Below are 12247 nucleotides of genomic sequence, written 5' to 3'. Positions count from 1 at the left end.
TTTTTTTTTCGATATTGTTTTACGATGGAGAAATGGGATTAGGGCAACGTAGACTTCCCCATTTTTTTCAGTTGCTGCTTGTCTTTAGTGGATCCTTTTGCTAAATACTGGTTGCGTTGGGCGGGGCGAGAGAATTGGTTGGACAGTTATGGGTCTACACTGGCGGGCGGGTGAGAATTACTTGGATGTGCTGAGTTTGTCCCCATTCACCATTCACGGCTGTCAGCCGGCCGATGCAGAGGGTTCTTTTCTGTCCGAGCAAAAATTTCCGCTTCACGCAAGATTCCAAGAGTCATCGGGCGAATATATGGCAACCTTGTGGGCCTTGGATACAGGAAGGGCATACCTTGTCGGCGTGGGGCCGTCGACCGAGGAGTCGTCTACGCGTGATAAAAACTTGGAAAGTTGCCTCGGTGTTGGTAGAAACGGAGTGGACGCCCCAGTGAAATTCTTTATTGTGAAGACGTGTATAAACAGAGGACCATTGGCGTTTCTTGCAGCAAATACCATTTTGGATGTGAGACTTCTCTACCGTGATGACTTCCTTGATTGTTTATTGTCACAGAGAAGCAGTTGGATGTTGATTGAACATTTTGGATGGGAGAATACGACGTTGTTGCAGCATTTGTTTTACCACTCTCTTTTTGCAATCCCTGATGCAATACGTGAGGCACCCGTGTACACGCTTCCAAACGGTAGTAAAGGTCGTTTCTGTTTGGACTTGAAGCAGGAAAACATTGCCTGGCGGAAGAGCAAGAAGGTTCGACGTATTATGTTGTGTGACCTTTTTGCGGTGGCTGTAAATCGAGATATTCGGGACTCGTTGTGCCTGGCGCGGGAATATCATCTGGAGAAAAAGGGGAATACATGGTTAAAGGAAAGCTACATTGATCTTCTTGTGGATTTGGCGGCTTGTCCAGAATATGGAGTGAAAATCATGTCGGTGGAGCTCCTGGAAAAGAGCAGTGGCAATGTCCTTGCTGGTTGCCTGGGGTTCTCTCTTGGTTGTGTGCACCACGATTTCACGATGTTTACCATGCAGCGCTCGCCCGAGGGATTCGGCACGTTTGCCACAAAACTACTGGGCGAGGCACTGCAGCAGTGCGGCTACAATTTGTGGTATTGGGGGTTTCGCTTAAAATACATGGAGCAATTTGAGGGAAAATATGGCGGAAAAATCATATGCAAAGCTGATTTTTTTGCACGTTGGGCGCAGAACCGAGATGTGCAGCCGAATTGTACCCTGGAGGAGTTTTTCCGGTCTGGGAGAGGAATGCTGCCGTATTTTGTTTCCGCGGAATAGTTCTCGTATTGGGGGAAAGGGGCACAATGACAGAAGAGGAGTAGGGGCCCGCAGTGGGGGAGGGAACGGATGGAAAATGGAAATTTAAGAAGAAAAAAAAAACGGAGCCCATGGAGGGTGCGTCTTCCTTTTATCCCGCCAGGAACATTTGCCTGCTTTCTGCCTACCTGCACCTGCAAAGGAAGACATTTCTTTAGGATGCTGCTCTTATGATTCGAAGGACAGCCAGGAAGACGTTAGCGGGATTTAATTCGGCCCACGTCTGTTTCATGTGTTGTCATGACACTTCGAGACGCTGTGAGAGTAACAAAAAGGAGCACACCGGCTCTCGATCTCTTCCATCGTCGTCGTCGTGTCCTTTTGCGGCACTGGGAATCAGTCAAAGCAGCAGTATGGAGACGGTAAAGGAGGCCTATCGGGCAAAATGTCAAACAGAGCACCCTGACGTTGGTGGCAGTGGAGCGAAATTTCTTTTTATCAAGGATGCCTACGAAAAGTGCACCCGCCGTGTGCAAGAACGAGAGGAAATGTGTCATGGCATGTATTCCAAGACGACAGTCGATAGTGCAGCTCCGGAACGTGCAGAAGAGAAGGAAGAAGGAAGAAGTGGAAGGTATCAGCGGCAGTCGGATGTCTGGTATGAATCTCTGGCTAAACGTCTTGGAGAACAGCGACAAATGTTCTACGGCGCATTTCCACGCGCGAAGACAAGTAATGAGATGGATGAGCTTTTTTGTTCTGCCCTGCACTGTCACTGCTTTGACACTATTGACGTGGCCGAGCCCTTGGTGCTTGCGCTAAGTCACTACCATCGAGTGACTGGTTACGGTGCACCACATCTGTGCAGCTGCTTCGGCACCATAGACAGATGGGAAGAATTTACTGAGTCGCGTGCAGGGGCGACAATGTATCACATTTTACTGCAGTTGTACACGGATGGTCCGAAGCAGGGGTTGACACCAACCATTATTACAGAGAGTGTGGAGGCCATCATGGAGCGAATGAGTGCAAAGGGCCTCGAGTATGATGACTGGACGTTGACGCTGGCGCACAAAGCTTACCGAATATCGCCATACCCATCTTAGGCCGAGCGAATAAGATAAAAATGAAGAGGAAGTATTTAAATATTGATTTACGAGTCATAGTAGAAGGGGTTTTGGTTTTGACGAGTTATGGTAGTCAGGGCTCTTTTCTTTCTTTTTTTTTTTTTTTTTTTTTATGATTATTTGGTTAATGCTGTTGTTTTTGTTGAGACCGTCAATGACTCTGGGCTTGTGAGGTTTGTCCTTTATTTGCGTGGCAGGCCCTTTTTTTTGTTTGTTTGTTTGTTTGTGTATGCGCATATTTGTGTGGTAAAGAAATGGTTAATGGGTTTGTGTGATTTTTTTTTGGTTGACAGGATTCTTTTCTTCTATTGTAGAGAGTGAGCGTATTTATGTGTTGTTGTTGTTTTTTTTTTTTTTGCTTATTTATGAGTACTGCCAATTTTTTGTTGCTTTGGGAATCCCATGAGGGGCAAAATGTTGCTATTCGTCTTTTACAGGCTGTTATTTCTTTAGCTTTTTGCCCTCATGTGCACAAGACATGTGTTTGTGTGTACGGACTCTTCAGGGTGCATCGCAGCTATTGGATTTATTTCCTCCACGTTTTATTGAATACATGACAAGCGTTTATTTAATACATCATTTCTATGCATCCCACCGAACTTCTTTCCTTTTCTTTTTTATTGTGCGTAACAGGAAGCAGTGAGTATACAACAAAACAAAGGTTAAAAGACGGTTAAAAAAGAAAAAACAGAAAGAAAGAAGGAAAGAAGGAGCGGTAACGATGGCGTTTTGTATCATTTCTGAGAGCAGGGGCATGTCTCTGTGGGATATGCTAGCGTGGCACCGCCCAAAAGTTACGGGTGTACTTCTTGGAACCGTACTTTCCGTCCTGACGTTTTTTTGCCTTATGAAATACACAATGGTGACGTTCCTCTGCCGCATCCTGCAGTTGGTCCTATTGGCCGGCGTTCTGTTGGGCTTCACGAATCGATGGCACCTCACCTCCGACGACATCCACGAGGCTGTCAACCGCCTTGTGGACTGCGCCACGCCCCGGCTGGTGACGGCCCTTGAGTCCATGCACCAACTCGTGACGTGGCGTGACTACCGCCGCTCCGGGCTCGTCACGCTGGTGAGCTTCGTGGTTGCTCTTCTCGGCAACCTCGTCTCCGACGCCGCCCTTCTCACGTTTTTTCTTTTGTTGGCCTTCACCGTTCCTGCGGTGTACGAGAAGAAGAAGGATTTGATCGACAATTGGATCAGCGCTGCCACGGCTCAGGTGGAGAAATACATGGGGAAGATCAAAACAAAGGTGGAAGAGGCGACCAAGAAGAAAGAGTAAAGGTGGAAAAGAAAAAAAAGGAAGGAAGGAAGAAAAAAAGAGAGAAAATAATTTTAAAAAAGAAAAGAAAGAAAGAAAAAAAAAACAGTCTATTAGGAACATGATGGCGATGGGAAAAGAAAAAAAAAACACGCTGCGTGAGTCAAAGGAGGATGTGAGGGGGGGTTGAGAGGGGAGAGGAAAAAGTGGAAATGATAATAAAAAATTAAAAAAAGAAATGGAGAGAAGTTGGGGAGGTGCATGCTTGCATCTGTGCATGGTGGAGGGAGGGGAAGGGATGAGAAGAGGACTGAGAATTTTTTCCAACACACAAAATGTCTTCTGTTTGTCTTTATTCGCACGGACGAACAGAAATTCCTTCGTTTTTTTTTTGTTTGTTTGTTTTGTTTTCCCTGCAGTTGCCGTGTTTTTTACATCTTCGTGGTTATTTGCCTTTCACTTCATTTTACATTCACTCAAATGTTTTTTTTTTTTTGATTTTTTTTTTTTTTTTGGTTTGTTTGTTTGTGCCTCTTTCCTTCATACTTCACTTTATTTAAATGTTCAAAGAAGTTTTTGGTTCGGTTTGTTTTTTATTGAGGTTTTGTGTGGTTGATTCAATTTATCTGCTTGCGTGTGCGTGTGCGTGTGCGTGTGTGTGTGTGTTGCTGCTGTTTGCCTCCGAGGCCGTTTTCGTGATGGTTCATGTGCCCTTTCGTTCCCGCGTAGTTGCCTGCCTGTTTTTGTTTTTGTTTTTGTTTTTGCGTGCGTGGAGGGGGGAGACGAAAGTGGGATTTATTGAGGAAGAAATGGGCGAGGGTGCGGATGGACAAGTGAAGAATTTGGGGGAAACCATCCGGCACCGCGGGTGGACGTTAACTTCGAATGCACATCCTTAAAAGGAAACAAAGGCTGCGTGGTGGCAACAACAATCACCGAAAAAAAAAATAAATAAATAAATAAGAAATAAAAAGTTATTAATTGAGAAAAGCTTGCAAAATGAAATAATAAGAAAATTGTTAGAAATGAGGGAGGAGAACATACACTTATATATACACCCATATATATTTATATATTACAAATGGGCACACACACACACACACACACACGCACATTTTTATTTATTTATTTATTTATATTGCTGAGCAGATGAATTTGACACAACGAGGGGAAAAAAATGAAAATGAAAAAGAAAAGAAAAAAGGAAAAGAAAAGGAGACGGAAGAAAAGGAAAAAAAAATGGAAAATGAGGGAATTTGGTGCTACAGCATGTAAATTGTTATTTTCAGGAGGGAAATGAGTTTTATCGCGTCACTTTGATGCGATGGGGATTTTTTTTCCTCCGTCAATGGCACAAATCATTTATTTCTGTTTCTTGCCTCATTGTTTTCCCTGTTAATGATAGGAGATATATCCATATCCATAGAGAAAGGGAGAGAGGGGGGCGGGTTTGCAGTGCGGCTTGGTGGTATCGGACAACGCTACAGACGCAGCCACGTGGAAGCTGTAGCAAAGCAAGAGAAAAAGGAGGGAGTTGCAGAAGAAGGAAGGAAAAAAAAAAAAAAAGAAATTGGGGGGAGAAGAGAAAAAGGGTGTGATGGATGCCAGGGTGGTTTGTGTATCCCGCGGTTCAAATGATGTGGAGAATGCATTTAAGCGGTTGGATGACACGCAGGTGCAGCTACTGTACACAAAATTTCCCGTGGGCATGGGGACCTTTAGGCGCAACAAGTTCATCTACGTTATTTTTGTCGGCCCCAACTGCGGCGTTGTCAAGCGTGGGAAGGGCATTGCGGAAATAAACCTTTTTAAAAATGTGCTTCACGGTGCTGCCGGCATCTCCACGACGGACAGGTCATCACTTTCCCTTCCCTTTTTAGTTCAGCAGATGCGCAGTGTGTTTGTCACGGACGCTGGCAACTTCTCACTGGAGAAGATACAAGAGGAATATAAACGTTGCATAAAGGAACAACAGTGGACGATGCATCGTGATTCAATACCACCATCACGACCACATTCAATATCCAGGGCATTGTCGCGCCATTCGTCGGATGATGAAGTGTATGAGATGCCAAGTTTCACCTCCTTTCAAATTCAAAACGTCCCCTGCGATATCGACGACAACACAAGGAGCGTTCTGGAAGCCCTTCACATGAAACTTGGCCCGTTGAATTGGGCTACCTTTGAGGCTAATCCACTCCATTTGACGCTTGCTGGTGCCGGTAACGGAGGCATCTTTGAGCTTGTGAAGCAACTGCCCGCAGCAAAGTGGCTCTTTGGTCTCTTCCGCATAACACTTGGTGCAGCGGAGGAGCGTCAATCGCTGTTGATCTTCTTTCAGTGGATAGGCAGTCGACTCCGGGTGGTGCGCCAAGGACCCACCACACACATATTCCCCAAAATGGCTTCCATTCTCGCGCCGTATGAATATGAGGTTTACCTGGTCGGCACACAAGACCTGAACACCCAGAAGATTATCAACAAATGTCGTCTTGCCTTTTTAGATTATCGGGTACAAGGTAAACCCGAAGTGACGGAAAATACTTTGCGTGATTTAAAAAAAAAACTGCGCCCTGTCAATTCCACCTTCACAGAAGAAGAGTACCGAGTCATCTTGGAGGAGGAGCGAGCTAAGATGGACCTTAACTTTGACTTTATTCGTCCAAGGAAGAATCACGCTGTACGGTCGTTTTCCGAAATCAACAATGACAATGGCGTTGGGCAATCCCGTGTCTTCGACATTAAGGAGACACTTGACCTCATCAATCAGAGTGAAGGTGGACTTGTATGGGGCATATTTGAGGCCCGCGCATGAGTTGATTTGCCCTTCCAACAATAAAGGAGGAATGGAGAAAAGAATGAAACCCAAACATATGTGAGTATGAGTAAATCGAAGAGAAAATATATTTTTTTTTATTTAATTATTTATTTATTATTATTTTTTTTTTTTTTTGAGGGGAGAAGAGGGGGTAAGTTTAATGCCTTATGCGTTTATTTTTGTTGTTGTTGTTTTTTTCGTTTTTCTCGTGGCCCCCCTCTTTTTCCCTAACCTCATTCCATTTTTTTTTTCTTTTTTTAATGTATTTATATATTTATATATTTATATGTATGTGCTTTGCGTTGTTAGTGTTTTGACATCGTTGCTGCTCCTAGGAGGAGATTGGAGGAACTAGACGCCATTTACCTCACATCCTCCCTTATTGCCTGTGTGTCTGTGCGCAGACAATTGTTTGTTTCACCACATCCCGACGGACTGTGCTACAAGTTGCCGCCATTCTTTTTTTTTTTTTTCCTTCAGGTACTTTTGCCCTTTTGTCTTTCTGTGGACGCCTCTTTTACAGACGTCTGGCGCCGAAAACAGAAGAGTCATTTAGCAGAAGAAAGGGAGAGATATTCTCCAAAAACATTTGAATTGTCGAAATAAAAAGAAAAACAGAACGTTTTGTGGTTCTGCGTACCGTGTAGCGACAAATGGATACCGGACGCTCTATTTGCCCTTCCCGCACGCTGCCACTCAAGGGAGTGCAGCATATCACTTCACCCTCCGTCCCCTCCGTCGTGCTGGGCAACAAACACTTGCCACAGCTGCCGTACAAACCAATTGTGTGCGGCGAGGATGGCTCGATTTTCACAGCCTCATTGCGAGAGATTGGTCCGTCCGCATGTACGTTAATTACCAGTCGGAAAAAAGGTGCAACGCAAAAATTCATGACAAAGAGCAACAGCAGCAAGATGAGTAAGAATAGAAGAGAAGGGGGAATGGAAGCATGTGTGGCCTCCAAAGCGGCAACCGTTGGTCACAGCAAAGCTCGGGCATCGCCATTAATGGATGCCAGTGGAGATGATTTGCAGCGCCCCCGATCTCCGCTTCTTCACTCTACACAATTCGAAAAATTGTACAAAAATGTGGCGGTAAATGCGTTGTCTTTATCCAAGAAGATGAATCAAAGTTATTCTGGGACGATGGATATGCTCAACTCGATGACGCTCCGCAGTACTTCCAGGGATTCACTTCCTCCCCTTGTAAACACACTAGAACGCTACATTTATCGGGAAATGGATGCAACATTAAGTAGAGGCTCACCCCTTACCGTGCAAGACCGTCTACAGCCCTTTCGTGAGGCCTTTTTTGCCATTATTGATGCGCTCCCGGCGTATGGCAATATTCTCAACGATATAATGAGTGTCTACGATGGTGTTATTCAAGAACAGGCGAAGTTGCTTGCAGATGTTATTACGGAGCATTCTCAACGGAATGCTTTTGAGCAGCAAAATGCCATGGAGTTGGCCGAACTGAGGTCCACCGTAAGTAATTTAATGAAAGAGCTGGAAAAGGCCCAAAACGCGGCAAAAGAAGAAACGTTACTCGTTCCCAGCAATGATTGGAATACCACGTTGGAGCCACGCTTGCAGCGTACACCACGGACGCGTCATGAGAACGAAAAGGAGCTGCAGGATGCCCAAAAGAAGATTAAAGAAATGGGCGAGGTCATCAAAAATGAACTGGAGAAACAACTTGTTCTTATTAATTCCCTGCGGGAAAGCGATAAACGGACAAAGTCACTGGAGGTTCAATTATCCTGCGTCAACAGCCAAATCGATGAACTAAGTGAATTTAAAGTCATGGCAGGGGAAGCTCAGAAACAACTTGAAGAGTTTAAATTAAAATATCAGAATTTTATTTCTGTGCAGGATCACGAAATTATACGGGACTACCTTAAAGGCGAGTTGCAGGCAGCACAAAATATGGCTCGCCAGTATCGTCGCGCAGCCGCTGTACGAGGGACGCAGGTGGATGTCATTGATAGGAAACTAAAGGCTATCCAAAAAGAAAATAAGGAGCTTCTTGAAGCCGTTGAGTATGAGAGGAAGGAAATTCTTACACCTCGTCCAGATTGGAAGAAAATTCACTTGGCCCTTCCTGAGCTTAAGGATATTGCAGCTCCCGTTAAGTCCATTTCGCTTGAGGGTGATGAAGCCATCACCTCAAATGTGGGCGGGTTGACTGAGACAAGGCTCCAGGTGGAGTTTCTCGTGGAGAGCGTCAACTCACTTTCACGGGAACTGCAGCGGCGGAAGATGGTACTGATGCCAACAGTCGCACCCACCCTTCCTCTTATAGGTCAAGGCGTGGAGTCTCATGTTCCTCTCCATCTTCGTGCATGTGGCATTATTCCCCGCGTGAGTTTAGATCCGGTGGAAATATTACTTCTTGTGCATGATTTTTTTGGTGATGTATTGCAACCACACCCCGACGTTCTTCTACATACGCTTGATGTCCCCGCACTCTACAAGGATTTCCTCCGCGAGCGGATAAAAAAGAGGGAAGCGCTCAACGGCTTTGTTGGTGCGGAGCATCTTGCCATTAATATTGCGGATTTTATAAGAGATAAAGAACGTGCTAGACCCTCGTTCTTACTTCTGGATGGGATTCTCTCCGGTATATTCCCTGCGCGTATTGCCTGCGATGTCATGATGATCGTGGAAAATGTTCGTTTTGAATTGACTAGTATTTCAAAGGGACAGAAGAAAACACGCCTTCGTCGGGTAGCGATTAGTGACTGTATCGCTCCAGTGTTGCAGCTGAAGACAATGGAAGAAATTACCGCCCTTAAGGATACGATGGGCTCCGACACAACCCACGATGTAGAATCTCTCTGTGCCACGGAAGGGAAGTTCATGTCTACGCTTTTTGACCAGGAATGTGCATCGGGTATGAAGTTTTATGTAGGATTGTTGGAAAAATTAACTTCGTATTCCCATTACCGTAGCCCGGAGAGTACTGAGTTGGTGATTTCTCTCGAAAGTGTGGGGCGGGCAATTGCTGAGATGGAGCCGCTAACACCGAAGGTCATCATTAAAGAGATCACAGAGAAACCAAAGGAGGGCAGTAAGGAGGATGGTGAAACAATAATAGGTCTCAGTGACGCGATACATCTCTTGGCAGCAGCCCCGGTGATACGTCGCTCAGTGCACCCAAAAGCAAATGGGGAAGTACTTTAGGAAAATGTCTGCACGTATGAGTACCGGGCAAAAACTGCGAGGATGTTTTGCGTCCCAATCATCTTTTTTTTTTTTTTTTTTTTTTGCTTGAGGGTTACGTGGCGGGTCCTTCTTCCAGTGGTACACCCGTACTGCATGATTCTGTTCATTTCAGTGTATCTTTATTTTTATATTTTTGTAATTCTCTTCCAATTCCTTATCAGCAGCGTCTATGTTTCACCGCTGTGGGAGGTGGGAAGAGCGGGACGAGCAGCCGCAATCTCCCTTTCTTCCGCCCTCTCTATATTCTTGGATGTAATGATACTGATGCGTACAAGCGAAAGCTGTGTTTGTGTGTGTGTGTGTGTTTGGGTGCAGTGCCACACATTTCGTGCGGACTCTTTGAAGTCGCTTTCCATCACCACGCTTCACCGAATTTGCTTCGCCCCTGCTTATTCAAAAGAAGCTTGTTGTGTGAGTGGAAATAGTAAAGCAACAACAACTCGCAGAGGGTCCGAAAAAAAAAAAAAAAGAGAAAGAGAGAGAGAATAGCGAAGGATAATGAAAGGAGGGAGACATTTCAACACGCATAGAAATTTTATGCAGAACTCCCCTTTTTCGTATCCAATGTCATCGCCGCCGATGCCGAACGAAAATGCGGAGGAACCGATGCAGGGCGCCTACTACAGCCCGTCTACACATCAAGGCAGTCTTGGAACTCCCAATCTTGGTTATCGCCTGGGGTTTCGAGGCAGCCAAAATGGCTCGTACGGTTCACGCCGCTCGAAACAATCTACACCAGGCAGCTTTCACTTTATTGAGCCACCGCGAGAAACTGCGAATGTGATTCTGGTCGCAACTCGACCGTTGTTGAAGGCATTAGCGCGGGAATGCCGACCGTGGCCGCCGTGGTGTGTTGGTTTTGCCGTGCCTGAGGAAGCCACCGAAGAACTACGCCTTTTTGCGTCATTTCTTCGTGCCACGCCGGAGGAATTACAATGCAGTGATTCCTCACTGCGTCTTGCAAACGAAGTCATGCAGGCGGTGTGGCCCAATGTAGTGATGAAGCCCATGTCAACGACGGCTGCCGGACTATCGCCACTAAAAGAAGTCACGCTCCATTATTATGCGGAGAATTCCCCAGTCGAACCGGAGGAATTATGGCGCGTCCAAAAGGAAATTCAAGATGTTGCCAACAGTCTTGGTGCAAGCGTGGAGTTCAATACAGATTACAGGGAAGTGCCATGTGTTGTGTTGACAGACACAAGATCTGGAAGGAGGCTTACAATACGCTATGGGCCTCAAGCATCTCAAGCAGAGCGTGCATCGAATATATTTCGAACAATAATAGCGTCAAACGAGGAATATCACGCGACACTTACACTACTGGATGCTCTTCTTCGCCAGAACAAAATTATGGACGATACTGGCACCGACAAGGATGCCCTGAACGGAGAGGCTCTTGCTACCATGTTTGTTTCTATCATCAACTCGTACAGTTTTTGCGACTTTCCAGATGCGAATCGCCTTATGATGGATTTCTTTCTGACTTATGGCTTTGCTGCAAACTTTGACCTTGTAAACCATTCCGTCACAGTGAATGGGATGTCGAACCCAACGCCCAAAGTCCACCGCAACTCACAGATCAGTGTTCTTGACCCCTCTGACGAAACCAGAAACCTAACGCCCTTGATGGAAAAGGCAGCGCACCTACAAGCCGTATTCAACTACTGCTATACAGCGCTCTCACAATTCAACCAGGTGTCTCAACGGCAGCGTCGTGCCCAGTCTACACTCTCTACCATAATAGGTGGGGAAGCATATTGGGGACGTGTGCTGCAGCTGTACCACGAGGAGATACCACCTTACGTGGATGTTGTCAAGATGAAAAAGCATATTTTATTGCAGTCCCTGTAGCAGACATAAGACACGATGCAGGTGACTGATATCGCACCGCATACAAATCCGAAAAAGGCGGTGGGGAAGGAGGACCGTCTCGCCCAAACCCGACGGAGAAGGAACACCCTAGCGAAAATCCCGAGTGAAATTAACAGGATGCCAGTGGCAGCGCCAATATCCAGTATTCATTACGGAAAGGGGCCGTTTCATGACCTACTTTACAGACAAGCTCCCTTTTGCACCCGACCGACAGTCGGGTCAAAGGTTGTGTTTTGTGCGCTGCTCCCGAGCAGGCCGCTAATCAGGGCATTGGTTGGCGTTCCTCTCCATGTGTCCAATGCGCAACCTCTTGCACACTCATCCCCTTTTTTTATTTTTACTAACTTTGCCTGGCTTTGCCACTCTTTGCAGATACACCGCAATAAGTGAGAAGAAAAAGTGTAAGGAAAAAAGAGAGTAATTAAGGTAAGAAAACATGTTCGCTCGTCGTTTGTGCGGAGCAGGCAGCCTTGCGGCCGCGTCACTGGCTCGCTGGCAGTCGTCGAAGGTGACCGGCGACGTCATTGGCATTGACCTGGGCACGACGTACAGCTGCGTCGCTGTGATGGAGGGCGACAAGCCGCGCGTGCTGGAAAACACTGAGGGCTTCCGCACCACTCCATCCGTTGTTGCCTTCAAGGGCCAGGAGAAGATGGT

General features: G+C 46.1%; 7 protein-coding genes across 7 annotated transcripts, besides 19 other annotated features; all 7 read left to right on the top strand.

Moving 5' to 3' along the window:
- Positions 1–9980: part of a sequence feature (heterozygous, non-Esmeraldo-like haplotype) that runs on past the window's edge.
- On the top strand, positions 149–1303 carry Tc00.1047053511517.50 (hypothetical protein, conserved; the record flags this gene model as incomplete). The annotated part of the gene is made up of 1 exon (XM_810593.1): positions 149–1303. The coding sequence occupies one exon, from the start codon at positions 149–151 to the stop codon at positions 1301–1303; it is 1155 nt and encodes a 384-aa protein (XP_815686.1).
- On the top strand, positions 1513–2388 carry Tc00.1047053511517.44 (chaperone DnaJ protein, putative; the record flags this gene model as incomplete). The annotated part of the gene is made up of 1 exon (XM_810605.1): positions 1513–2388. The coding sequence occupies one exon, from the start codon at positions 1513–1515 to the stop codon at positions 2386–2388; it is 876 nt and encodes a 291-aa protein (XP_815698.1).
- Positions 2492–2521: a microsatellite.
- Positions 2612–2636: a microsatellite.
- Positions 3085–3121: a microsatellite.
- Positions 3131–3691, top strand: Tc00.1047053511517.37 (reticulon domain protein, putative; the record flags this gene model as incomplete). Its single annotated transcript, XM_810610.1, has 1 exon — positions 3131–3691. One exon carries the CDS (start codon positions 3131–3133, stop codon positions 3689–3691), a length of 561 nt encoding a protein of 186 aa, XP_815703.1.
- Positions 3698–3776: a sequence feature (T-rich).
- Positions 4154–4184: a microsatellite.
- Positions 4302–4336: a microsatellite.
- Positions 4409–4434: a microsatellite.
- Positions 4609–4653: a sequence feature (AT_rich).
- Positions 4757–4784: a microsatellite.
- Positions 4787–4807: a microsatellite.
- Positions 4858–4909: a sequence feature (T-rich).
- Tc00.1047053511517.30 (hypothetical protein, conserved) lies at positions 5268–6485 on the top strand (the record flags this gene model as incomplete). Its single annotated transcript, XM_810592.1, has 1 exon — positions 5268–6485. The coding sequence occupies one exon, from the start codon at positions 5268–5270 to the stop codon at positions 6483–6485; it is 1218 nt and encodes a 405-aa protein (XP_815685.1).
- Positions 6577–6623: a sequence feature (A-rich).
- Positions 6729–6776: a sequence feature (AT_rich).
- Tc00.1047053511517.20 (hypothetical protein, conserved) lies at positions 7142–9673 on the top strand (the record flags this gene model as incomplete). Its single annotated transcript, XM_810591.1, has 1 exon — positions 7142–9673. The coding sequence occupies one exon, from the start codon at positions 7142–7144 to the stop codon at positions 9671–9673; it is 2532 nt and encodes an 843-aa protein (XP_815684.1).
- Positions 9737–9758: a microsatellite.
- Positions 9981–10086: a sequence feature (haploid, non-Esmeraldo-like haplotype).
- Positions 10087–10970: a sequence feature (areas merged during assembly that could not be assigned to a particular haplotype. This can correspond to areas where the two haplotypes were merged or to regions with more than two copies in the genome that were merged during assembly.).
- Tc00.1047053511517.10 (hypothetical protein, conserved) lies at positions 10214–11569 on the top strand (the record flags this gene model as incomplete). Its single annotated transcript, XM_810590.1, has 1 exon — positions 10214–11569. The coding sequence occupies one exon, from the start codon at positions 10214–10216 to the stop codon at positions 11567–11569; it is 1356 nt and encodes a 451-aa protein (XP_815683.1).
- Positions 10971–11129: a sequence feature (haploid, non-Esmeraldo-like haplotype).
- Positions 11130–12247: a sequence feature (heterozygous, non-Esmeraldo-like haplotype).
- Positions 12027–12247, top strand: Tc00.1047053511517.5 (70 kDa heat shock protein, putative; the record flags this gene model as incomplete). Its single annotated transcript, XM_810611.1, has 1 exon — positions 12027–12247. A coding segment is annotated over one exon (221 nt), but the record flags the coding sequence as incomplete, so codon positions are not given.

This window comes from Trypanosoma cruzi, genomic scaffold (assembly GCF_000209065.1).
Source record: "Trypanosoma cruzi strain CL Brener 1047053517131 genomic scaffold, whole genome shotgun sequence".
Lineage (NCBI taxonomy): Eukaryota > Euglenozoa > Kinetoplastea > Trypanosomatida > Trypanosomatidae > Trypanosoma > Trypanosoma cruzi.
This window is presented reverse-complemented; position numbering and strand designations above follow the sequence as displayed.